Genomic DNA, 26,907 nt, shown 5'->3' with positions numbered 1-26,907 from the left:
GGAGTTTCACAGCACTAAACACACCCCCATGGGATACATTACCTCATGGGAATTATGATGTGCTACACATCCGATTTGAACCAGATGGAAATTCGATATTTGTCGATTTTGACTGCGCCGAGGAAACCACACAAAGTGATATTTTGATGGGGGCTAATGGCTCAAAAACGTCTCGATGAGGCGAAAGAAAAAAATCCACCAAAATAAACAAACATGAGGCTCTCTTTTTTCTCTGCCCAGGATACACTCTAAGTAATTCCCTCAACTATCGATCTTGCTTCGTTCTTTAAACAAATAAACTCTTGTCTCAATTGTCCAAATGCGAGAGCAATCCATTTTGCCACATTGATTCACTTGTAGACATGAATATTGGGTTTTATTCCTCTTGTTTACTGCGGGGTGATTACCCAAAAATATCATGCCGGCATAACCTGATACCCAATGAATATTATTCCTCATTTACTTTACTCGAAGCATGACCTCTAAGAATAACTCTAACTTTCCCTTTTCAATATTTTGTTATTTTGTTGAAATTGAGGAATAGATCTTCGGGTAATTTTCACCCAAGGGGGATATCAAATTTTGACTTTTGTGATACCATTATTAAAAAGATGAAAAATTACTTAAAAATATTAAGTGTGATCGTTAAGTTATCAATTTAGTACGACTTTACTATAACGATATCTAAATAACACCATTTAATTATCTAGCGATTTTACTTTAAAACTAGAAAAGTGATTAGAAAATAATAATATAAAGTAAATAAAACGAAAAGCAGCTGAACTTACAAAATTTTACACCACCTGAACACTCTGAACTCTAAACAGAATAATATTTATTTTAATATTTCTTACAATTCTTCCTTTTTTCTTAATTAATTTGAAATCAAAATTTACAATTTACCAAAGACATTACAAAAGCTAATTCGATTTTTCTAAAAGATAGAACAATCTATTTGAGATACGACCAAACAGTTTTACTTACATTTTAGCATTATTTTAATTAAAAGCAAATTTAAAGGCACTTAATACTTAAAGCTTATAAAACTAAATCGTAGCTTGAAAGCATAATTCCACGATTTTATTAAAGAAATAATACAAAACCGTTAATAAAACATATTTGTCCCTCAATTCTCAAGCAAGTCTTTAAACCGTAAATATTAAAATCTGTCTTTAAAAAATAATTCGGATTCTCCAATAAAAATCTAGAATTTTGAAATGTCAAATTTCTTTAAGACTTTATGATTTTAAGCTAAAATGGAATAAATTTATCAATAGCGGATGTAAAACGGAAGTGACAAATTTCTTTAAAAAACCTTTAATTTTAAGGCTGATCGGAACGACCTTTTAAACCTCCAATTATAGAAAATGTCGAGGCAGTATAGGCATAGGTAAAGCGTCGTCCAGCATATTAACTTAGGATTTTTAACACTAACTACTTAACTTAAATCTTTAGGCGTTTTTTATATCAGAAGTATAAGGCTAAATCTAATTATTAAATATACCTAATTATTGAATTATTGATATTGTTTTAATTGTTCTTTCAATTGCTGATATTAAGCTAGTGTTGATTGTAAAAGCTTTCGGTCATTTGTTGATCCTTTCATTTCAAATTAGATTTTCTTACTTAGAAAAATATTAATTAAAAATAATCTTGAAAAAATCGGATTAAGATCGGGTTTTATTATATCTGATGACACATTAAGTTGGACATACTTAAATCTCGGTAACGGCTGCAGAGAATTTAATGGCATTATGTTTTTGGACCTATTCAGGTCAAAATAGCATAAAAAAGATTCTGTAACATATATCAAAATACTTCAATATTCAAAGGCAATTTCTTGAAATTACATGTAAAATTCGATTTACCGTAGGTTTTTTAAAAAAGTCATAGAATCCAAAATTGTGTAAACAAAAATCATAATAATTTGCATATATTCTGAACAGAATTATGAACGACCTCATCCGGCTTTCGAACTCAAAAATCATAAAAAAAACATCACTCTTATGAATATAAGACCTATCGTGTACGGTTGCCGGGATCTGAGCTTTATGATAAGAAAAAGAACGTTTACAATCATTACCTAAACCTGTAACTCTTTAAGCAGAGATACTACAAATTTTTATATAACAACTTTAATGTTAAGAGATAATTGACTTAAATTAAAGAGATTTAAGGCAGTAACACCTGCTAATATTTCCTTAAAAAAGTGTTTTTTTTTTGTTATTTTTTCAAAAACTCACTAATTTTTCTTATTTCGTAATGTGTTTTGAAATTTTTTTTGGAAATAATTTTTTTCATAATGACAATGACGTGAAATTATACTTTTTTGGAATATTTCAAAGTGATCAGTTATTCCTTATTCACTATATACATGTCCATTGAAAATTATTTTAACTTGTTAACCTAGTTTATAAATTTAATTTACAAGTAATTTCAAATAAGAAAAAAAAATGCAAGAAACATACTCGTAATTTGAGAGCTTTTCTGTGATTGTAGAGTTAATTAAATATGAGTCCCGATTAAATCCCGATTTTCCCGGGATTTTATCTGATTGGATTTTGGCTTTTAGAATTTTGGCTTTCGGGATTTTGGCCGGCCTTATGTATAAAATTAACCGTGACCCATGTTAAGTTACATTTTCAATTAAAATTAACCGCCTAAATTTTTTGATTTAAGTGTTTCAGTCGTCCTATGTCGTCTTTCAAGTCAAAATGTAGTCATAATTACTATTAGATATTTTGAGCCTTATCTGTATCTAAAGATTGCTATAGAGAATTGACAAACCCCTTCATTGGTTTCGTTTATTTACTCATTTCACTTTCTATAGAGTTGCTTTTGGGTTTTGCTATAACATGAGATGCCATTAGGAAACATCACAGGGATAACGGTGGCAAGAGGCGGCTTCTGAGACGGGACGGGAGACGCTACAAGTGTCTAAAATCATCTCTGATACGATTTCCCCTGCGTGTGTGGCTTCTTTTGGTCCAAAATGTGGCTCTTTTCACGCAATTCCGTCACAAGAATTCTTCCCCCTTCAGTATGCCTGAGAATTTCTCTATGATTGATGGAATTTTAAGAGATTTTTCACTATGACGTGAACTAAATTGCTAATAGAGAATCATACAGTTAATTTTCACTAATTCCTCTGTCCTCACAATTACTTTTCCTTCTGACGAGGCATTTGCCTCAAAGGAAAATGTCTCTTTGCCATGAAGCAATTTTCTCAAAGATAATGCATTTGCGCAGAATGCGTTACCACAGAACTTCAAATAAAATTAATAATTCAATTGGATGATTGCTTAATGCTACAGACAAGCTGGTTTTAATTTTAAGAAGATGAAACATCAACAAATGCAATTGTTTCAACAGAAAATACATTAAGCATTCATGTGCGAGCTAAAGAAAAAAGTAAACAATTTTCCATGTGGTATAAAAAACCAACTCTAGAGCATTAATTCTGTAGAAACTTTCCAAAGCTTCTTGATACACCAAGATCTTGTGGCAAATCGCAAGAAAAGTTAAAAGAAAAGTGTGAGACTGTTTTTTTCTTGGACGGAGTTATAAATTGTAAAGAAAGAAAATTTTAAATGGATATTTTGGCTGGTGGCGTCATTGTAAATATTTCTATTATTTCTCTCTTCAATCAAATCGGTCGGTTTATTTCAAACTGAATCAATTTTCTTTCTTTAAACAAACATTTTCAATAACACAATTTTCTCTCCATCACAGTTCCACGATATTTCTTAGAACTGAATTCCTTTGCAATTATTTTTGATGGGGAACCCTCGAGCGATGTTTACCAGGAATATGCAGATGAACTTGAAATATTTTTTAAATCTCAAACTTCCCCACCGATTTCATGGATTTCAGTTGATAGTTCAATGGACAGTGAATCACTCGAAGAGAAAATCCTCTCAATTACTGAATTAGGATGTCAAGGATTCATCGTTGCAACGCCAAGAGTTGTGGACTTTATTGCATTAAAGTATCAAGTTACTCAAAAGTCTCTTCAACGCCATCGGGATAAATACTTTATCTTTCTTATTGATGATCAAAGTGGTAACACAACAGAAGAAATTCTACAACATAAAGCTTTGGAAAGTAAGACAGGAATAAAAATAAGTATCCTTAAAATTTCTTAAAGTAAAGCTCTAATTGCAGTTTATCCAACACATTTGATTGTAAGAAAATCTTCAAATGGAGAGTACGACTTAATAACACAAAAATTTAGCAGCAATTTTGAAAATGATAAGGAAATCTTGGTGGATGTTCTTCAAAAAGATGGGACATTCCTTTTTGAAAAAAGTCCAGACTTCTTTCCTGATAAACTCAGAGATTTGCAAGGTAAAGACCTTAGAATGGCAACATTAACGTACTTGCCATACATGACGATCGATATTGTTGAACCTGGTGAAGGAAATGCAGATGAGCTAGATCAAGATCATCAGAAAAGCGTCTTCATTGACGGTTCTGAAGCTCTAATGATGTTTGAGTTCAGTCGCCTGAGAAATTTTACTATGAAAATTAAAAGATGTAAGTTATTAAGTACTAAATCGATGGACTAAATTTTTGCAAGATTTTTTTATGCTCATCGCAGTCGAACCTGATTTCTGGGGCACACTGTATGAAAATGGATCATCCGACGGGCTTCTTGGAAGTGTCTATAAAAAAGAAGTGGACTTTGTTGTTGGTTGTGTATCAATGTGGTAAGGACAGGAGTTTTTTCTAAAATAGAAAATTTTGGAGCTTTGCGAATTTTACATTTTTCCAAAATACTTGCCCCCTTCCCCAATCTGAGCTTACTCAAAAACATTTTCAGAAAGTCCTAAGTTATCACATTTTCTCTAACACATATTCGACAAAAATTAATTCGAAAACATAAACGAAAAAATGTAATAGGAAAAACCGGAAAATCTCACTAACCGAATCGTTTAGTTTTATATTAATTGATTTTCTTATATTGCAATTTGAATGAGTTTAGTCAGAGATGGCTACCTATATGATACATTTCAGAAATTGGCGAAGACCTAGTATTAACTACAATAAATCTAATACTTATAACAAAAATTTTAAAATAATCTCTCGAAAACATATTTTTCATTTTACTGCTCGAACTCAAAGAGAGAGCAGTTATAATCTTTTTTTTTTACTTTTCACCCCCCTGATACATAAACCAGGGGGTGAATAAGTCTGCCACTCACGGTACACTTTGAGTGCGATCAGCGCGATCTTGGAGACTGATTGCGCGATCAGCGCGATCTCGTTGACTGATCGCGTAATCTGCCGATTTGCCACTCACGGTACACTCGCTAAACGGTAAAAGACTTCGACTTCCGGTCTTCGATGACCCCCCCATAAGTGGACATGATATCGGACAGTATTTTTTCCTTTATCCCCTATCCCCCCCTCCTTAAAAACTATATTCTCTTCGGTTTTTCTCAAAATTGGCCTAAACTTTTCCAATGGTTTTCGGATATGCTTTAGAGGTAGTCTAGGTGAACATTTCGTCCAAATATACCTATGACCGAAATATTCACCATTTTGAATTATTGAAGGTCAAAGGACAATCACTTTGGAAGGCCCACTTTTAAACCGAGTTGGTTAAATTTGGATTTTTTGGAAAGATATTGAAATTTAAAACCCAGCTGCATCGGTCTTCATCGGTAATGAATCGGTTAGGTACCGATTTTTTTGATTTTCAAAAGCTTTTGTGATTTATGAATCAGATTGATCTCTAGTAGACGAGCAAGCACCAAAAGATCATGTGAAAAACTAATTCACGGAGAGCTCTATCTCGTGAATTCGAGCATTCCGCAAAGCTGCGACGCCTTGCCATCTCTTTGGAAAGAAGTGTTTAAAAATCTCCTATTTTAATTAAGAACAATTAAATGAGGTTTAAACTAAAAGTTTCTTTAACAGCCAACAGAACCATTGAATTTTAAGGGTTTGTCAAATGAATTGCCCTTATCTATTATTCTAAACAAAATTACTCACAAAATCTCACTGCTTATAAAAATTTTAAAATGAAGCCATTGTTATAGGTGTGAAAAAATATTTATGGTCTCAAGTTTGCCAATTTCTTAACAGTTTGAAAATTTTTAATTTTCCTTTTATTTTGTTGTTAATGCACTACTTTGCCGAAATAATATTTCACCTTCAAGAAATTTTATTACGTTCAAGAACATCACGAGTGTAAATTCTTAATGAATTTAAATATCTTTTTCAAATGTTTTGTTTTATTCATTTTATAAAGTTTACAATTTTGAAATCTAGATCTTCAATTAAAATTTGTAACACAAAGATAGATAACTTTGGAGTTTATTATTACTATATTGAATTACATAAAACAAGAATTACAGGATTTACTTACACAAATAAAACTGATAAGCTAACTCTTCAATAATAAAATAAATTTCTGAAATTTTAATTTATTTACCGAAATACTTTTTCGACGAGATTTAAAGATACAAAAAATGTTAAAATCGTTTACCTGAGTCCTTCTTGAATGCTCTCAAAATTTTAAGATTCCCTTAAGTTCGGTTTTTAAACTCCTATTTTGAAGCTTTGAAAGTACCTTATTATTTTGGCAATGAACAGTTATCAATTTCCCATAATCACTTTTCGTACTCTATAGGTATTATAACGAAATGGATTTTTCATTCACAATTGCAAAATCTGCTGTGAGACTTCTAGTTCCAGCTGCCCAAGTTCTCCCGGCGTCTCTTACACCAACTTTACCCTTCACTTGGGGTGTTTGGATGGGTATTCTGCTCGTAATTCTTGTGAATGTAATTGTTTACTATTTCATGGAGTATCACATCCAGAAGACTTTGTCAAGATCAAAGAAATCAATTGGATCAGCGGCTTTGACTATTGGAGCCATATACCTTCAACAATCTGCCCCTGGGACACATCAGAAGTCCTCAATGCGAATCCTTTTGGCTGTTCTCTTCCTTTCAAGTGTCATTGTGGGAAATTCCTATAGCGGAGGACTAGCTAGTGTCCTGACAGTACCAAAATACGAAGACTCAATCGATACTAACCATGAGTTTGCAGAGAGCGGTATTAAATGGGGAGCCCCGTCGGATGCTTGGCTCTATTCACTAATGGGAACAGATCAACCTGATTTCAAAACGATGGTCAAGAATTTCGAAGTTAAGAGTTACGATGAATTTCGTCGGGTGTCTCTAACTAGAACTTTTGCATTAGGAATAGAGAGATTAAATTCTGGTGAATACGCATTTGAGCCCTATATACAGGAAGACGCCTTGGATAATTTTGATGTAGGGGGAATTTTGGGTTTAAAACCTGCCAATTTTAATCTATTTGTTGTACTACAGATGACGAAAGAAGATGTCTATTTTGAATGGACCAGCCCTAATGCAGTTCGAGGATGGCCATTAATGGACTACTTCAACAAACATGTGCTGGAAGTTCTTCAGCATGGACTTTGGGACTTTTGGGAACGGCGAATTGTAGAAAAGTATTTCAACGTAAAGGTTCAAATTGGTCTGCACCTTCTTAGTACAGGATACAAGGCATCTCCAGGAATTACTAAACTTAAAGTAGCCCATATTTCTGGTCCCATCATTCTTTGGGCAATAGGACTCACTTTAGCTACTATGGCGTTCATTTTCGAATTAATGATTGCGTTACTAAAACAGAAAGGTTTACGACAATGATCCACTGAAATTGATCTTATCAGGAAGATTACGAAAAACGATGCCTATTGGATGTTTTCAATCGCTTAATAATGAAGATTAGTACAGCCCAGGGCTCTAGATAAGAGTAAATTGTGGAAATTTTCTCAGATTTGAATTCCACCAGGTTTTGACATGTATGCACGTTTTATTTGATTTTCAATAGTAGTTTTTGGATAAAAAAAATAGATGACACCTTCCTCTTTCAAGCACTGCTTTATAAGCAAATAAAGTTGAATTCAAAGTAATTTATTGTGTGTAATTTTTCGGGTGAAAAGAGGAATAGAACGTCAAACGCAGCCCATTAATGCCCAAATATGAAATCCATTTGAGTCTTTTATCATGACTTTATCGGGGAAAAAGTGTTTTTTTTTTCTGATAGAAACTCATGCCTTAAGCCTTCTATATGTGGCCTCTACCAATTGATAAAATATTTAGTTACAATTTAGACCTCATCGAAAGCACATCGAGGATAATTCGTGTGAGTTTTGATTTTTGTGGGTGAATCAATGCAAGTGCTGCTTTTGAGTGAAGATTGAGTTGAAGAAGACATTGAGCAAGTAATATTTTTGTGCTATGGGCTCATCGAAACGAAAATCTTCATTCCGGATTGACGATATTCTGCAGCAACAGACGGAGAATCAGATGGCCACACAGCGTCAGCAATCAAACACTGTCATCAAGAACAATGATATGGAAGCCACTTCCAGCAATCGACCATCTTCACCACCATCTGACCCCACAGCATCCACGGTGTCATCCTCAAATACCCTCCAATCAGGGCGAGATTCCCCAAGAAAGCCCACACCGATCTACCCCCAAATGCTGGATCTGCAGAAGACACCAAATCTGTGCTTTCCCATCCCCGTGGGATTTCCTCAGCCATTCTCACCAGCAGCCGCATACCTAGAGCACTATGCCAATGCACTTCATAAAGGTTGGTACATTTCTACATGATAGATTAAAAAGTATATTTCCACGAACTGCGCAACAGGATGTAAGCATTCAAATGGGGAATTTATTTCACTTTAATATAAGTGAGTATAGGGCAATTGGTGATAATCCTAATCACATCTCCTTCCTGTGTTTGCAAAATAAATCTCGGAAATAAACTTTAACAAATTCGTCGAATAATGTGTCAAGAAATATTGATGTGTTATGAATTCTTTTAATCTCAACATTATACTGCATAACATGATTCAATTAAAATAAAAGAAATAAAATTGTACAATACTATTATTTTATTGATAATTTTTAATATTAACACTCAGAAAATAAGAGAGTAGAATTATTATTTTTTTTTCATTAAAACGATTACAATTTATGAGTAGGGGAGACCGGGGCAGAATTAGCCAGCAAATGAAATTTTTCATTGATCTAAAATTGATTTTGGATCATTACCATAAGAGCAAAATTAACATTTTTGGTAACTAACAATTCTGCTCACTCTTTGCAAAACTATACTTTCTTGTAAAATAAAGGTTAATTTATATATCGCTCCTTGTAAATTACAAGGGGCTAACTAATTTTCGGCCATTTTTCAGGAGACAGCATGAAAAATTCAACTTTGTTTAAATAAGTATCTCAATTCAATGACTGAACAAAAACAATTTATTTCTTTTCTATTTGTATGAGCATTAGTGTAAACATCGAAACTTTTATATTTTTACCTTTCAAAATATGTTTTTTAGTAAATTAGCTCCTTGTCGTTCTAAATGATGTGCAAATCTTGCTGAAATTAGAATGACAAGGGATCCACTTGCTTGAGTTAGTCCCCTGTTTCACAAAAATATGAACGATAAATATATTTTATTTATCCCTTTATTTCACACAAAATTATGCAAGCAATCAAAAAGATTAAGATTTTGAAAAACTTTTCTAATAACGAAATTTAATGACTTATATCATCTGAAAATTTATTAAATTGTCTTTCTAAGTGCATTAGAATCTCAAAATCTCAAAAAAGTGAGTTGACCCCTTGTAATTTCCAAGGAGCGATATACAAGAACAACAACTCGTTGATGCTATCAACTAATGTCGAGTGAAAAGAAATCATAAATTGTACGGTAATAGACGATACGAACATCAACTAGTCATTTAATAAATTCAGTAATTATTCAGTTTAACTTAATAATTAAATTACTCCGCTTTCTTTAGTTTTATTATTATATTCGAGCAATAGTTCTTACAACTTTTTGAATTGATCTTTTTGAATATTTTTTTAGGTAAAAATTATTATCAGACCGAAAATTAAATTATACAACTAAATTAATGTTCTAATACACTTTTATATATTAACATATTCTATTGATAATATGCAATTGGAAAATAAATGTTATTTTCAAAGTTTCATTTGATAACAATACAGAAACAACCTCCTATAGAAGAACTTGACCATTTTTCAAAATGGTTTTCGCAAGTTCCAATATTTTGCTTTTTTATGAAAAATACTAATAAAGTGACAAGGACTGAAACCCTCTTTGAGCAAATAAAATTATAAAATCTACTAAATTAACAAAATATTTTAAAAACAGCAGAAGAAATTTTAATTTAGACATTTTAATTAACCTATTAAATGTGTCTTCCATTAATAATGGTGAAAATATTTTTAAGAACGATTTAAGCCTTTTAATTCAGATAAAACAGTTTCCAAATAAAGGCCAGAAGAACTGAATAAATTATACAATAATTTCCTTAAACTTTCTGTAGTAAATTCTAATATGGAATTGTACTAGTTTCACACAATTCATCAGAATTTCTATTTCGAACATTAATCCAATTTTCATACGTTGTGTTGCTATAATGTAGTAACCTTCAGATCCAGTCGTCCAATTTATACAATCTTGGATTCTTAACAATTTTAATAAAGAAAGGATGTTAAGTTCCAAATGCGTCACACTTCTAATATTGTAAATTTTTAGTATTCCTTGAGAAAAATAATAAATATTGGGCTACACTTATTGTTCAAAATAACACAACCTATCCCTAATAATTAGTAGAACAGAATTTTGCTTCGGAAAAAAACACACTCTTCGAAAGCTGGCACATTTGGAAGCTATCTGACCACTTTCCCCTATATAAATATAACAGAGGTGTGCAAAAACCGTTGAAACCGAATTAACGTCAAAATAAGTTTGTTATAGTAGCGTTTTGACCATTGACGTACATGGTTTATTTGATGTTCATTCTGTTTCAACGGTTCTTACACGCCTCTGATATATAATATATACCTATAAAAAATCACATAGTTATTGGTCACCAGTGAGCTAGTGACACAAAGTGCCTGTAACGTGTCAGGTTCTAAAATTGTAAATACGTAACAGAACTTCCCAGCGTTTCAGTATATTTCTACTGAGCCGATCAGCAAAAAATAGACTGACCGGTCATAAGTTCTCGAAGAAAATCCATTTATTATATAATTCAACCAGAAGTTATCTAAGGATATTTTCAACATTTCAACTATAATTTTTCTATAGAACAATTTGTAATAAAATGCCAGGATGGTTTTAACACATTGAACAATTCGATAATACTGAATTATGGTTATTCTTTTTTAATGGGGTCCCTTAATTACAAGATCAAAAAAGATCTATTTTTTTTATTTCTTAATATATAGATAAACTATCTCGAATTTCAGAAGCGAATTGGAATTATTTCCGAATATACAGAGATAAAAGTAAAGAAACGCCGAGCACATCTGCAAGGGCTCGGGCGACCATCCAAAATTTTGAAGAGCTCTTTCTCTCCTCCACTCCTTATTTTTACAATATCTTAAAATTGGCGGGAAACATTAAAAAAAAACTTATTGACGGAATAAAACGAATGAAGACTTGTTTTCTTCAGAATAAAATGCTTTTTGAGTTGAACTAAAAGAATTATTGAAAACCCAATTTTTCTATGTTTTATTAGCCATGTTAAAGTCAAAATCTTAATCAAAAAATGCATGCTTTTTAAAAACCCTGAAGAAAGTTCCGATTTCACGATGTTCTTCGGGTTTTATTAGTTTTAATATTACATACACTTACGAGAATAGAAAAAAATGGAGTTGCCTTTTCTCAGACAAGAATTATCAGCTGCAGTGATACGATGAGACGCTCCACTGAACTATTCATTTTGTCGCCATTTTGTAATATTTTTTTTTGAACAAAATAATTTAGGCACTTCAAATTATGTATAAAGATATACCAAAAATTTCAAAAAGATTGGTAGTTTCTTTGTCTTCAAAAAAAAACTCGCAAATACCAGGTCGTTTTTAGACTCCTAAATTAGGGGAACCCCCGTAATAATATTGACATGTGGAACCGTTGGTGACAGCAAAAATCCCAATTCTTATATTTACGCAAATACTATATTGAGTTACGGACGAGGTTACGGACTATTCATTTACGTAATTTAATGTGGTCAGCTATGACTTACGATCATTTCATGCTCTCGTATCCTCAAAAAGAGCCCCGAACGGAAAAGTTCTATATTTTCCCATAGTTTCCTTTATCCAAACTTGGGAAATTGGTTGTCAAGGCACTAAATAATTATTACCATTGCATGAAAATTTTGTCATTTTTCCAATTACTCAAAATTAATTTCAGTTTATGACTATAAATGAAAATTATTCTATTTTTTATCCAAGCAGAACTTTACTATATTGATCTATTTCAGAACTGTACTTTTTCGATGTAAGATAATTATTTAAAGATTTCTACGTCAAAATTTTTTCAGTAGAAATCCCCTACTAGAAAAAAAATCATAAAAGTAAAAAAGTTGGGTTTGTGAATGTTTTATTATTATTATTATTTTAGCCACCGCTGTAATTTAGTCTACAAACAAATTGGGAAGTTAAATTAAATTAAAATTAATTAGTTATGTATTTAAAAATAAGAGAGAATAAACCTATTTCAAATCTTACCAAATTCTACGGTGCCCACCTGCCCCTATGTCAAAATAAAATTTTATAAAAAACTCATTGATATAAAAAAGATAAAAACAAAATAAAACTTCATTGCGTCAATTGAGTGAATATTTCACAATTAAATCACAATTTTTGGAAACTTAAATGATGAAAATAGATAGACTTGGCGCCATTAGGGATCAATTTGGTGTTGATATCTCTATTTGAAGACACCTTTTTCCAAAAAGCAATCACTCATCGAGCAGTGATAATTGGAATTTGATTTTTTGTCCCCATACCTAAGGATTACTTTCACATTCATTACCCTCGAAAAAAAAGATGATCACACCCGCACAATAAAAGTGCAAATACAAGTTCAACAGTGCATATGATTAGAATATATCGAAAATACTGAGTATATCGAAGGATTATGAGTAACATTTTTGTGGCATATCAATGTCCAAAATACCTTTTTATCATGTTTAATAAGCCTCTTGATTACACACAAAGTGCGGACGTGAATGAGGTCTATTTAGAGAAAATCTTCCAATAAAGTTATTTATTGAAGTGGGTCTCTTTTTGCACCAGACATCAAAGGGAAACCGCTGCTTCTGATGACTTCATTGGGTCATATAAAATTCCAATTCTTGGACTCTGTCGCACAGAATTATTGACTTCAAAACCACCCAAAAAAATATCATGATCAGACACCTTTTTTGTGAATTTAGTGTAAGTGTCTCGGGTGAGGAAAATATGAAAATCACCCTGTGGTGCTCAACGCACTTAATCAGTGCGCAAATGATGGAATTCGAGGCGAAAAACAGGCAATTTAGATACCTAATCCACGTATGCTTTCCACGCCTGATAATGATTTCCTAATTAATTGAAAGGAGGATTTACGCGTTTACCTATGTGAGTGGCTCAAATATTCTGCTAATCACAATCGAATGAGTTCGTCCAAAAATTAATTGCATTTTTATCTACTGCTTAATTACACACTGAGGACGAAAAATTGTGATTTTTTTATCGTAAATTTGCCTTTCGAGGTCCCATTTACACAGAAAATCATCAACTTTTGGAAGTGATACCACCTTTCAGCGACGATTTGTGCGATTTGATAATACATTTTCACACATCAATTGATATATAAAAGACACTTATACCTGGGAGCACGATCAACTAATTCTACCCCCATAATCCTCATCGATAAGTATATTATCATTTTGGTGACGTTGCAGTATTTTGTCATGTGGATGGATTTTAGCCTTAATAAGTAATCCATAGTCGTTAAGTCTTTTCCATCATGTGAATGTTTGCCATCAAGATATCCAAATAATAAGAGGATATTATTATAATTATTTGGCATAATAAAATAAAGTCTTTTATTCATCCATTTGTGAGCAATAAACAACAACTTTTGTTTTAATCTGAATAAATATTATTTTGCAATATATTTCTGATGATTTTTTTCTAGTTGTCTCAATAATTCTCATATGCAATTTTGAAAGCATACTTACAACACGAAAGCTTTTATTGTATCTCACTTATATTTACTGAAATATTAAGCAAGTATTTACAAAATAAATGTATAATTTAATGTGACCATAAAATTAACTTAGGCAAAGAAAAAAAATTGTAAAAAATCTTATATAAAATTATTTGATCTATTTTCTTCGCGTGTATCTTTCTAATTGTTACAAGTTCAAGTTTGAATTGAGCATGAGTATACTAAGACCGTCTTCAGACTATAGAGGTTTAGCCTAGTTTCCGAAGGTCACAAAATCCTAAATAGCAACTAATTTAATTTGTTCTTCTGATTCAAATAGATTAATTCTCCCAATAGTCCATTTCTAAGGCAAAATTTTCCAAAAAATTTCCACTGATAAGCAATTAGAGAAGTTAAGCCTTATGGCTAAGCCTTAGGTCTAAAGCCCATATAAGAGAAAGTCATCTTGTTAAGTCGCAAAAATTTAGAAAATAATAACTAAGAAAGACAAATTCAAAGTTTAGGCTGCGAAACTCAAAGTGAAATTTATTGAAAAATCGATTACGAAGTATGAAACAAAATGTATTTCTAGGAAACCAATATCTGGAAATCTGATACGTCTAACGAGTATTCGAGACAACACGTAAGTCCTGTTCGAACAAAATTGTCTTGAATGCAATGGTGCATAGAGTAAGTGTACCAAATTTCGGACAGATTGCAATTCCGGACACTATTTTGCTCCTCAAATTTCCATAAATTTTTAGATTTTTCATGCTTTAGAGATTATGCAATGCAAAACATAACAAAAAATGTCGCTTCGACAAGCAAGATGATGTGAAGGATACCGGAAGGACAAGGAACTACGAGAATCAAGGGGGCCGAAATAGACCACCAAAGCTATGTCTATATTAGGTGAGATTCTTAACAATCTCACCTACTATAATCCTAACAAAATTTCATGTCCTCCGATCGCGCTCAAACTTGGCCAAAATGTGTTTCGCCACTTCCTGATCACGAATATATATGTGGCTAATTTACGTTCCCGGCCGGCCGGCCGGCCGGCCGCTCTTTGGAGCTTAATAGCTCCTAAACTAAAAAAGATATCGACTTGCGGTTTTCGGCAAAGGTTAAATATCGTATGAAAATTGCAACATGGTGCATTGACCCCCCACCCCCCACCCCTCCTTCCGCCATTTTGAAGACCCCCCTTTTTTTGTTTTCTCAATAGCTCCGGCCCTATGGCATCGAGCGGACTCAAATTTTAGTATGTTATAGCTGGGCCTTAGAGCTTTCCATCAATACCAAACTTAAGGTCCCCCGACCCCCCTGACCCGAGCTATAAGGGTCCAAATAAATTTTCTTAAAATGGCCATAACTCCGGTTCTAATTGTCAGAATTTAAAAAAATGAGGGCTTTTTGGAAAGCTCTCGTGAAATGCCACTTCCTCTTCTAACATCGCAAGTTCATAAAACCACCGCTAGGGGCGCTATTATTAAAAAGAAAATTTTTAAATCTTAAAAGTTAAATAACTCAAAAATTCCTTATGCAATCGGGCTGAAATTTTAGTATGTTGTAGCCGTTGATTATACCTATCAAACAAAAAAAAACCTTAAGTCGATCCATAACCCCTGACCCGAGCTATAAGGGGTCAAAGTTCGAACATTGACCGGCCTCTATCTCCGGTTCTAATTAACATATCGACATATATTTTACCTTTTTGGTTTCGTCTCGATGAGAACTTTCAGATGGAAGTTCAAAAAGTCACTACAGGTGGCGCTGTGATAGCGTCAAAATTCATCGAAATTCAAAGTCACTTTTCTCAAAAACGGCATTGTGCAAGTTAATGAAATTTTAGTATGTTGTAGTCCAGTCTAGGACGTTTCCAAAATGGTGCGTATGTGCGCTGTGGTTTCAATAGAACCGGAGATATGAGGGGTCAAAGTTCACAAAATTTAAAAAATCATATCTCCGGTTCTATGTGACCGATTTTGATGAATGAGGGCTTAAACGAAAGATCTCACCAAATGCTACAACTTTCTATAACATTTGAACTTTGTGGAACTAACACCAGGGGCGCCACAGTCGAAAAACCAATTTCAATATCACATAACCTCAATTATCTCGACTGTCGCTGAACCGATTTTGATGATTACTTCGACATAATTGTAGGGGATATTTGTCTCTACATTTCGTCCATACATCATTTTCCGCTCAGACTACGCTATCACTCCGATTTTGCCGTTTAAGTGTGAAAAAATTGATTTTTCCCATAATAACGCTTTGAAATCACTCAGATGCCAATTTGACTGCCTCTACTCCACCAAGACACTTAAAATAGGGTTTTAAATGGAAAGTCCCACAGAATACAACAATTCTTTGATATAGTTGAAGTTCAACAAATGACTACTTGGGGCACTCTGGATGAAAAAACGAGTTAAGAAACAAAAAACCTCGCTTATCTTGGCTTCTGAGTAATCGATGAGTTCAAGTTCTACGGCAAAATTATAGAGAACATTCTGGTCTACATTTCACCCATATAACACTTTTCTGTCAGTTCATCCAAATCCTTGATATTTTGGTTTAAATACAAAATTTGTATAATTTCACGAATTTTATTCAAGATAACTGAATGGCGTCTCCCAACTTCAGCTCTAAATCGAATTTGCATGCACTCCGAGTTAGCTCACGTTAAGAATCTCACCTACATAAGCCGGTTAGGATTATCTGTCCTTTTTTATTCATTTCAAAATTTATTAAGAATGATTTAAAAAAAAATGAAGACGATAAACTGTCTACAAGGTTCCAAGCAATACTCCTTAATGGCCTCTACACATTGGGAGCAATTTTTGTCAAAAATTGCTTTTTTGAAGGAAATTTCCTGCACCGTTGTAGGGGGAAACGCCAAATTTCTGTCAAAAACGCAATTTTTGACAGAAAACTGCTCCCAATGTGTAGACGCCTTAAGAAGAAGTATTAAAAAAATTCACTTTGTATTAAAAATATTACATTTCAAACATTAAACTTTGGCGCTTGCATGCAACTATGCCGAAATTTGGCACACTTACCCTATTGAAGTACCAAAAAAAATATCAAAATTGATGCTATGTCGAACTTTTAGTACTTGACTTTGACAAAATAAAAGCAATAAATAGTATTTCTACCTGTATCAACTAAAATACTAAAAGTTAAAATCCCGAAGAGGTCAAAATCTTGAAAGTCACGAAATTATACAGAGGATAATATGTGAAATAATTTCCCAAAACACAAAATTTCCTCCTTCCTTCCTTCCCTATTTCGGAAATTTGGCATTTTCGGGATTTTGGCCCTTCGGGAATTTTGTCATTCTGGATTTTGCAGGTTAGAATTTTGGTTTTCGGGATTTTGACCGGGACCCATCGAGAAAACATGTACATACTTCACATAATTTAATAAATCTTTTGTCTATAACTTCTACATCAATTCATTACAATTTATTGTCACGAGTAGTCTCAAAAATACTGACAAAAAATTTGTTGTTTTTTTGGTAAATATTTGTAAATTAGGACGGGGATTTATGAAATACAGTGAACTGTATAGCTCACTTATAAGTTCGTAAAAGTTTGTACCTTATTCACAAACATTATTCATAACGTGATCCATTGACGAACACAAATATAATGCTATTAAATTTACTTATTCAAAGATACGAATCATTAGAAATTAAAATTAAGTCTATATATGAAATGTATCTGAACCAAATTTTAATTCAATTTTCTTATTTATTATTCTCATTAAAAGAACTTTAAAAAAAAACTATACCTATACCAAATTATTGAAATCAATTTGTAAAATCTAATTCTATGAATCAGGCATAAGGTAATATGTCACGTATAGTCTATCAGGAATTCAAGCTCAATCATTTATCAGTGAGAAATTAATTTTCCGTAAAAAAATTCCCTGAAATCGTACTAAATGTCTTCAATATCGTTGTCTGCCCGTGATTGTAAATCCCATTTCACTGCCACAAATGAATCTTATGCCATCAATTTTGTGAACGTTGACAAATATTAAATGTGATCACACATACAGTAATACCGTAAAAATCAATTTGCTAGGGCCAATACATGTTTTGGCTACTTCATTTGGTATCTCTACCACCGTGTAAATTAACTGTTATACTTCTTTATCGCGCCACCATATCAGGTAAATGATGATCAAATTGTGTTGGTTGACATTATATCCGCAAGTATTTGAACAAGAGACAATAACGTGACGTGGAATTTACAGAAAGCATGTTACGTGGAAAAATTAAAAAGACTTATAACTACCGATTTTATTTTGAGAAATCTATAGAACTGTTATACCTCACTGAATTAATAAATTCATATTTTACCGAAAAAATATTCTAGGAGTAAAACAAATATGTTGTCGAGAAAAAAAAGATGAACGATAGTATAATGTAATTAAACTTTGAACTAAATAAAATTGAGAGTCGTAGAAAACATCAATAAATGTCGAATAGAAAAAATCAAACATCTAATTGAACACCATCATTCGATACTCAATCACCTAATCGATAAGACTGAAACTCGAATGGAAGTCATCAATTACGTCCAGTAGCTGAGATTACACTGAAATTATTTACCTTTCTTTCATACAGCCCTGCAACCCCCCCTTACACAATTTCATAGACAAATATGTCCGGGACTCGTGTTTTTTCCAAACATCATGTCATCTTCCATAATCAACATAAATTGCCACTGACACCCTTTTTATCAATCAGCAAAAGCAAGAAAGAAGGTTAATGCAAACCCATATGGAATTCCCTAGAAAATTTGGATTAATTTAGAAGTTGAACTTTATCGAGTTAGTTGAACTTTGTCGAAATTTGAATTCCATGTAGCTGTATATATTTTGAAGAGTTTTCCTTTTTTGTAAAAGAGAGTCCTTGTTATTTCTATAATACTTATTTAACAATTTATATTATAAGTAAACCTTAAAATTCTAATGATAAATCCTGGAAAAATCTTTCAAATAATTGCCTCCATTCTGAGACCAAGATCAAGATAAAGAGAATTTTAAGATTTTCGTATTCTGAAATCAAAAAATCAAGATCAAGATGTCAAATCTGTTAAATGTCTTGTAGAATCTTGAAATCCAAGATTCTAAGTGGATATTAAGATTTGAAATTCTAGAACCAATATTTCAAGACATTGAAGAAATAATTCCAATAACCTCTCGGAGGTGCTTGGAATTTTCAAGACAGTAACAATTTGAAGAGTTTCATGCGGAAATTGTTTTTGATTAAGAAAGTTTCTATAAGAGATGATACAAAAAGAGAATGACTATGAAAAATACTATGTTTGATCTTGTAATTTAATCGAAATGTTTCAAAAGGTTCTAGATGTACGTTTTCAAGTACAACATCCTGAGAATACCTGCAAAAGAATGATATCTTTCATAAGCATTTCAGGGTTTATCGCACGTCACAAATTTTGTGTGCACTTCTTTTATTCCCGATAATATCATGTCATATATTATTTAATGCAACCTATAATTATTTTTTCTAATTTATATGGCGAAATTTCAATGAATTCGGCAAAGAAATGAAAATATTTGCCAGAAATGACGTTTCGTTAAGTGTGGAAAATCTTGGTTCTTACCTAAGACATTTTAAGTTTCATAAATGCTTCGCGTCAGAATATGAAATTTTGATTTTGGAAATATTTGACAGCTTGAAATTTTAATCTTGATCTTGGTCTCAGACTTGAGGGAAATATTTCACAAATTATATTTTATTTTAAATTTTTAAAGGAATTGATAGAACGATCGACACTGAAAATGAAAATCTAATTTTATTTATCTAATTTTAACTTACTTTAAATTTGCAGTATTTAAGTGTTCACAAGATATTTTTAATTGATATTAAATTAAAAGACAACTCAAAACACTTTAAGATTTCCATTTCGAATTTTTTTTGCGCAGTGTATTGGATTCTTTTTATAAGATCCGAAAAAATTGACACTTTAAAATCAAAGATCTTTTCGGAGAATACGAACTAGGTTTTAAAGATGAATTTGAAATTTAATGGCTCTGGAACACCTTTTAGATCAGGAAAATTTCAGTCAAAATTCACTTCCCTATCTTTATTAAAAGTTTTTCATGTCTTTCCAACTCTTTCGTACTCTTCTTGTTGTTCTACCAAATGAAATTTGATTCAGTCAAATTTTGAGACAAAAAAGGAATGCAATAGACTTATGCAAATCTCTTGTGAGACAAAGGGATGCAAATTTTGATTTCATCAAATAATTTAAACCGAGTTAAAAGTTATGCCGAAGGCATAAAGATTCATCTTACAATTGAAGGGAGAAATTATTAATTTCACCAGACCAAAAGAATTTTCCAATAAATTAAACATAAAAACATATAAAACCAAAAGTTATTTACTATAATAATTCCTAAAGACAAAAAATAAAGTAACACGGAATATAAAAACCTTTATTTTTCGAGCCTGCGTTTAGTATTTCGAAAAAAATAAGTAGGGGATACCGGGATACCTATAGCCAGGGGTAGAATTAGTAGTCAGTGGATTTTTCTCATATTCCTTAAAATGTACATCGAGCAAAGTATTTTTTAATGAAAGTAGGAACACATCCCCATATTCCCAGAAATATTTATAAGTCTGATCCTGTTATCCAACAATTTAGGAGCATTTTTATATAATCGGTATAACATTGTAATTTTGATGTTACAGTTTTTGGACCAGCATTTGGTTTTCTAAGTTGTTAGTCAAAATTTCATAGTTTTACCTCGTTTCTGGTTTAATAAACCTAATTAAAAAATATTTTTCACTTGAATAATAATTATCCAATTTTTTATATAAGATGACAAGCACTGAAACAGCCCTCGGGGCAATTGTAGCCACTCTTCCGTGGCGGGCTAAAACTATCATTGATTTTTTACTAATACACTTCATTTGCTGGCTAATTCTACCCCTGTCTCCCCGAATTGTAATTCTCACTCTCATATTCTTATTATGAAAATATAATTTAAATGACAAAATTTATAAAACCATAATTGACCTGATTTTTGTTTAAAAGAAATGTTTACAAAATAAATTGTTTTAATATATAGCGCTGTAGAGGAAGTCGCGCTACCTTTGGACGACTCAAGCTTCGGAAAACTCAATTTTTTTCTATGTTCGTAGTGGATTTTATCAATGGCTCTTTTCAGGAAATTTGAGGAATTGGACTAGATACTAAAAAGGCGTATTAGAATGAGTAAAATTCATTTAAAAATATATTGAAAAAATTAGTTGTTCGAAGCTTGAATCGTCCTAAGATACGGCGCCTTTCCCTATTTGTTATAGAACAAAGAAATAAAAGTGAACTATTACAATTTTTTTAAGAGTGTGTGGTACTGTTATGAAGACGCCATTTTAAGAAGAATAATAACTTTTTTTTATAAAAATAGGTAATTCAAATTAAAGAGAAAAGATCTAGGTTAAGTAATCTTGCTCAGTCTAAACTAGTTTACAATACATGTTTACAAAACAAGATTAGTTGTGCGTAGCTTATAAGAGCTACTCGGAATTAATAAGAAGGTGTTAAGAGTTCAGCGTTCTCATTTTCTTGCCTCAATGCTATAGCTAGACTTTTTGATATAGCGATCAATTATACATTATCAGAAGCTCATGAGGAACCATCACCGTGATTGAGGAGGGCAACAAAATATTTGGCTATTTGGAAGAAGTGGAAAAGCGTGTTAATCACAAAGTACATAAAGGCTCTGATTTATCGCAAAAGTTGCATGTGTTATCAATTAAATACTGAAATATTGCCATCGCACCGAATACGCATTTTTTGCGTAAAATTACAACGCGAATTGATATGGAATATTTTGGCAATTTGTACAGCTGCAGTGTCATCGTACTTTGATGTAATTTCCAGAAGCTAAAATTCTCCAATATGATACAATACTATGTTGAAAGAGCATTTTCTATTTGAAGTGTTATGAGTTGCTCCAAGAGTGTTGTAAATCTGATAATCAATCAAATCGATCATTCCCTCAATTTAGGAGTGTTATATTGCTGATCCTCTGTTCAATATTGTATGGCTACTCCAATAAATTCATTTTGCCGACACGCTATCATTACACTGAGCCATTTTTCTCCTTATCTTACGTTTCTATTTGGCTGAGTATTGAGGAACTGTTGTGTCGGATCCTTGTGAAAAAAAAAGAATTCGTGGGCCCACTTCAAGCGAAATGCTACCGACCCAATAATATGGCAATTTAATTGAAAGATAAAATGTGATTTGACCAGAAATTAATTGCTCTCGCGATAGTAGATCAATCCACTCATAATAATGGTCTTAAATTACTTTATACTCTTGCGATATCGAAGGTGGATTTCAACCTTTTAATGTGGTTATTTTCTCTATGGAATTTTTACGCGCAAAGTGTTTACATTTGCCGACTGATTCCATGTTTGTTTTCTTTTTTTTATCTTCAGCATCGCCACGCCTCTGGCCTTTCTATCCTCACCCCTATGGCGGCTACTTACTCCCACCTTGCGGGTCAAAGAGAAAAGGTGGACAGGTGCGATTTACCCCTCAACAGACACAGAGTCTCGAACGAAGATTCTCCAATCACAAGTATTTATCGCCAGAAGACAGGAGACATTTGGCTATGCAACTCAAACTAAGCGATAGACAGGTCAGGCTTACCTTTATTCCAAATCCTTGATTTCTTTATTCAAAATTTAACGTCTTTTTCCCTACAGGTAAAAACTTGGTTTCAAAATCGACGTGCCAAATGGAGAAGATCCAATAATGGAGCAACTACCTTGGACTCCCCTAATACAGGACCCTCAGATACCCATTCTGACGACAATTCAACCCCTCCATTGAATTTGGCAGGACCTCATACAAAATACAACTCGAACTCGAAAGCACACCTAAATGAAACATCTTCTGATGAAGAAGATAACTTTGAAGAATCCAACTCGCCTATAAACGTGTCATAGATTAATCCATTAGGACTGATTTAAGTCCCACAGAAACTATAACGTCAGTATTAAATAGCTAGGAAATATTTTTCACCGTTACACAAAATAAATCCGAATTAATCACACAAATTGCTCTGTTTTGATTGCACAACTTAAGGCAAGCTTCGTCATCTAAAGACTGGACTTTAAACTAACAGGTGAATTATTTTCAGAGAACTTGCGTCATTTATGATCTCAATTGGAAGCTCGTCTTGTGAATCATACTGCTTTAGAGACTAAGACGATCTTATCAGAAATTTTCCTTTTCGATAACGATCATTTTGCCAAAAATAATCGTGAAATAATTCACAAAAGCAATCGAGCTCACAGTGTACTTTCTGATTGATTGCTCAATTGGGTTTTAATCTAGGACTAGGCGACCTAACAGTTGGGAAACGTCCACTGAAGTAAGTTTAGGGGAAACTGAGGCCGTAAACATGGGATAGTTGTAAACACTGTCTTTTATGGCTACTTTACTTGAAACACTTGGACTTATGTCGACCATTTTTTAGACAATCATAGTAATGAATGCATTCATACATAGATCTCGTCTTCTGAAGCTTCAGACGAGAGTCATGTAATTCAAAATTTTCAGTTTTAGAAATAAAATAAGAATCTGACGATTTTCGAATATAGTTGATCAAAATTTATCTATGTTAAACAGCAAACCAGTAGGGGAATTCTGTAATTTTCGTGACACTGTCACGCGTGAGTTCGAAACCTGACAATGCCATTCGAGCTTTTTTGTCATATCATATGAGTTCGAAAATGCAATTCATTGAATTTTTAATGAAATCCCTTTACTTGATGATTTTATGAAAATACAGTACGTCTTGGTTGATTTATTTAACAAAATAGATAGATAGATAGATATATTATGTCTCATCTCAGTGTACAATGGTTCAATCCCTGGAATGAGAAGTGCCACCGAGGGTAAGGATACCGAGCCAAAAATGGCTGTTTGGTTCCATTGCAATTGCAAGATACACGTAACGCGCAACAGAGAGTTATAACAGTGTCAATATTATATATAAAAAAAAAAACAAACACAGTCACGGATTCAGCAAAAACGAACGTTAAAAATGAAGGAGGTGTGGATCCCAACCCAACTCAAGCGTATCGTGACCTCACGACACTCTGTAGCTCGTCCGCATCCACCCGCCATAGCCATATCACCATCAGGGTCGCCCTGTTTAGCGGGCTCAATTCGCGAAGCAGGTTATTAACTATCGTTGGTGCCGAATAGTTAATGCATCTCAAGAACCTTTCAGTGTTAGGTCTGGGCACCACAAACATCTCCGACCTTCCTCGTCCACCACGCTCCACAAATAAAGTGGGATACAAAAAGCTCTCCTTTTGATTGAAGAAGAGGTCAGCCATTCTCAGAATATAGAGCTGTTTCACCGGCCAGATTCTCCACCTCTCGAACAGAGGTCTCGAGTGTTCTCTACGCCCAGCATAGGACATCACTCGCAATAGCGACTTTTGTGCAACCACAAGGGGGTCAAGATAGACATTATGAGTGTTTCCCCAGAATATTAATCCATAGGGGAAATGCTCATAATTTTGTCCAGTTTCTTATTTTGGACACTTTGAGGATAACATTGGACACTAAAAATAAATTGATTAAAATGATGGATTTTTATTCCAATATTTGATGAATAATGAATTCTATCTAAATATTTGTTCTTTTTGGAAGATTTTAACACTAAATACGTTAAAATTTGAATATGATTTGAGTTGAAATTGCTTTGTTGAAAATTCAGTGTGAGCAATTGCTTACGAGAAATATGACAGAACTTCGTGGCTTACTTCAGTCTTATTTAGTTTTGGTGAAGTACTAACAAAGTTTGTTCGCTGTTTTTGAGTGATATTATTGAATATTCATTGCATATTGTGTTGATTCACGTTACTGATGATTTGTACATTTGACCTGAAGTGAGATTTGCCTTGTGAATTATATTTTTCGTGTGAAAAATGGGAAATTTTTTAAGACATTCACCAGTGAGGTGATGATTCTTATTTTGGACAGGTGTTTTTCTCACGAAATTTCGTGAAGTTTTAGCTTTTGTGATGACTAGGTTGGACAAATGCCTGGAGAAACAAAGGAGCATCATCTCTACGAAAGAGATGTAGCGAGAAATGCCTTGAAAGGCTCCCGGAAAGGTCAAGGAATGCGCTAATCCGCACGTACTTTGAATACCGAAGTCAACTCACTTTAATGAATGATATGGAAAGTTTCCGGGCTTCTTGTGACATTCTACGTTTCCCTTACATAGACAGGAAGATTACTTGGTAAGATTGGTTCATAAAATGAAGAGCAATGGGCATCCTGTTGAGGCGGATTATCTGTCCAAATTTACAGACAAGTTGTAAAAATTAATAACCAAGTAGTCCAAAATAAGAGTCAAATTCACCTCTACATATCAATTCATTTTTAAACGTATTAAAACTAATTTTAGTAAAAATGAGATGATAAATAGCTTGCCAAGTTTCTAAACAATCCTTTTGAAAAGAGAGTAACAAAAAAAGTCAATTAGTATTGAAAATATCGCACTTCAAACTTAGGATATCGATGCTTATATGCAGACTGTCCAAAATTATAAGCACTTCCCCTATCTAATTCTTGACTCCGCAAGGGCATAATAAAATACACGCAGGAGCATCGCCGAACAAGACCGTCTGAGGGCGAGACCGTCTGAGGGCGAAAACAAATTCAGTGACAAATTCATTGTCATTTAAACTGCCAGAAATCTGAAATATGTGACTTCTGATAATGCTATGTGAGCTGAAATGGCAATGCCACGGCTACAGAATCGCATTTTCGAAAAAGTTCTCCTAAGATTCGAACCCAATTTGTCATATGGCATTGTCAGAGCGTTACAGAATTCCCCTCCAGGTTCGATAAGGGGTCCCATAAATCAACCCTGCCTGACCAATAATTCCCTTTCCAATATCTCCAAACACATTTTTTTTTGTAATCAAAAATTCATAGCAGCTTGCTTTTATTACCTGAACTTTGCATAATTTTTTGCTTGAGTCTTTATGAGATTATTCTAACTGTGTTTTGATTTAAAACAACATGGATCCCCCCGCCCCTGACTCTAAAAGCCTCTGCACATTGAGAGCAATTTTCATATAAAGCGTTTTTTTTTAAGTGAATTGGCTGTGTTACAATTTTTGAATAAAATTACTTTCAAACTTTCAATACTTTGAGCCCATAATACAATAAAGTGTCTAGAAACCAATCTTGAAATGACTCATTCTAATTGTCTAAATTTGATCGTCTTATTCAGAACAGCACGACTTACTACGATCCCTGCTGAGTGCTTTAATTAAAAGATCGATTTATCAAAAATTCGATGGTTTTGCATTAGAAGTCCAACCAGACCTTTCTCCGTTTTTTTTCGATTTAGGTTCTCTTTCAGCCTGTTCGATCCAGGAGGGGAATTCTGTAACTCATATGGCATTGTCACGTGTGAGTTCGAAAAATGAGAATGCCATACGAGCTTTTTTGTCATATCATATGAGTTCGAAAATGCGATTCAGTATACTAAATCAGGTCTCTCTCAGTCTTTTATTTCGATATATTTCTCGCATTTTCAGTCCTGACTTTTCTCGGTCTTTTTTGATCGAATAGTCTCTCAGCCTTTTCGATCAAGGTCTTTTTCAGTTTTTTCGGTCGAATGCAGGTTTTTCGGTCGAGAATGTCATATGACAAATTTAGAGTTTTTTTCCCTACAGGTAAACTAATTAGGGGAGACCGGGGTAGAATTAGCCACCAAAAACAATTTTTCATTCCGTATAA

At 33.1% G+C, this 26,907-nt stretch overlaps 2 protein-coding genes across 2 annotated transcripts; both read left to right on the top strand.

The window, feature by feature from the left end:
• The first annotated feature begins 3,738 nt into the window (after nt 1–3,738).
• Nucleotides 3,739–7,948, top strand: LOC129799031 (ionotropic receptor 21a-like). Its single transcript, XM_055842627.1, has 5 exons — nt 3,739–4,104; nt 4,165–4,536; nt 4,601–4,709; nt 6,638–7,286; nt 7,344–7,948. Exons 1-5 carry the CDS (start codon nt 3,885–3,887, stop codon nt 7,683–7,685), a joined length of 1,692 nt encoding a protein of 563 aa, XP_055698602.1. The 5' UTR covers nt 3,739–3,884; the 3' UTR covers nt 7,686–7,948.
• A 188-nt stretch (nt 7,949–8,136) lies between these two features.
• Nucleotides 8,137–23,189, top strand: LOC129799035 (hematopoietically-expressed homeobox protein Hhex). Its single transcript, XM_055842633.1, has 3 exons — nt 8,137–8,640; nt 22,566–22,768; nt 22,836–23,189. Exons 1-3 carry the CDS (start codon nt 8,280–8,282, stop codon nt 23,076–23,078), a joined length of 807 nt encoding a protein of 268 aa, XP_055698608.1. The 5' UTR covers nt 8,137–8,279; the 3' UTR covers nt 23,079–23,189.
• The last annotated feature ends 3,718 nt before the right edge of the window (nt 23,190–26,907 follow it).

The sequence above is a fragment of the Phlebotomus papatasi genome, chromosome 1 (assembly GCF_024763615.1).
Source record: "Phlebotomus papatasi isolate M1 chromosome 1, Ppap_2.1, whole genome shotgun sequence".
Classification (NCBI taxonomy): domain Eukaryota; kingdom Metazoa; phylum Arthropoda; class Insecta; order Diptera; family Psychodidae; genus Phlebotomus; species Phlebotomus papatasi.
Note: the sequence above shows the minus strand (reverse complement) of the source record. Positions and strands in the feature narration are given on the sequence as shown.

Coding starts and splice junctions, on each gene's coding strand:
- LOC129799035 (XM_055842633.1), top strand. CDS start 8,280: ATGGGCTCATCGAAACGAAAATCTTCATTCCGGATTGACGATATTCTG. Junction 8,641..22,565: donor TGCCAATGCACTTCATAAAG/GTTGGTACATTT, acceptor TTTTATCTTCAG/CATCGCCACGCCTCTGGCCT. Junction 22,769..22,835: donor TCAAACTAAGCGATAGACAG/GTCAGGCTTACC, acceptor TTTTCCCTACAG/GTAAAAACTTGGTTTCAAAA.
- LOC129799031 (XM_055842627.1), top strand. CDS start 3,885: ATGGACAGTGAATCACTCGAAGAGAAAATCCTCTCAATTACTGAATTA. Junction 4,710..6,637: donor GTTGGTTGTGTATCAATGTG/GTAAGGACAGGA, acceptor CGTACTCTATAG/GTATTATAACGAAATGGATT. Junction 7,287..7,343: donor ACGCCTTGGATAATTTTGAT/GTAGGGGGAATT, acceptor GTTGTACTACAG/ATGACGAAAGAAGATGTCTA.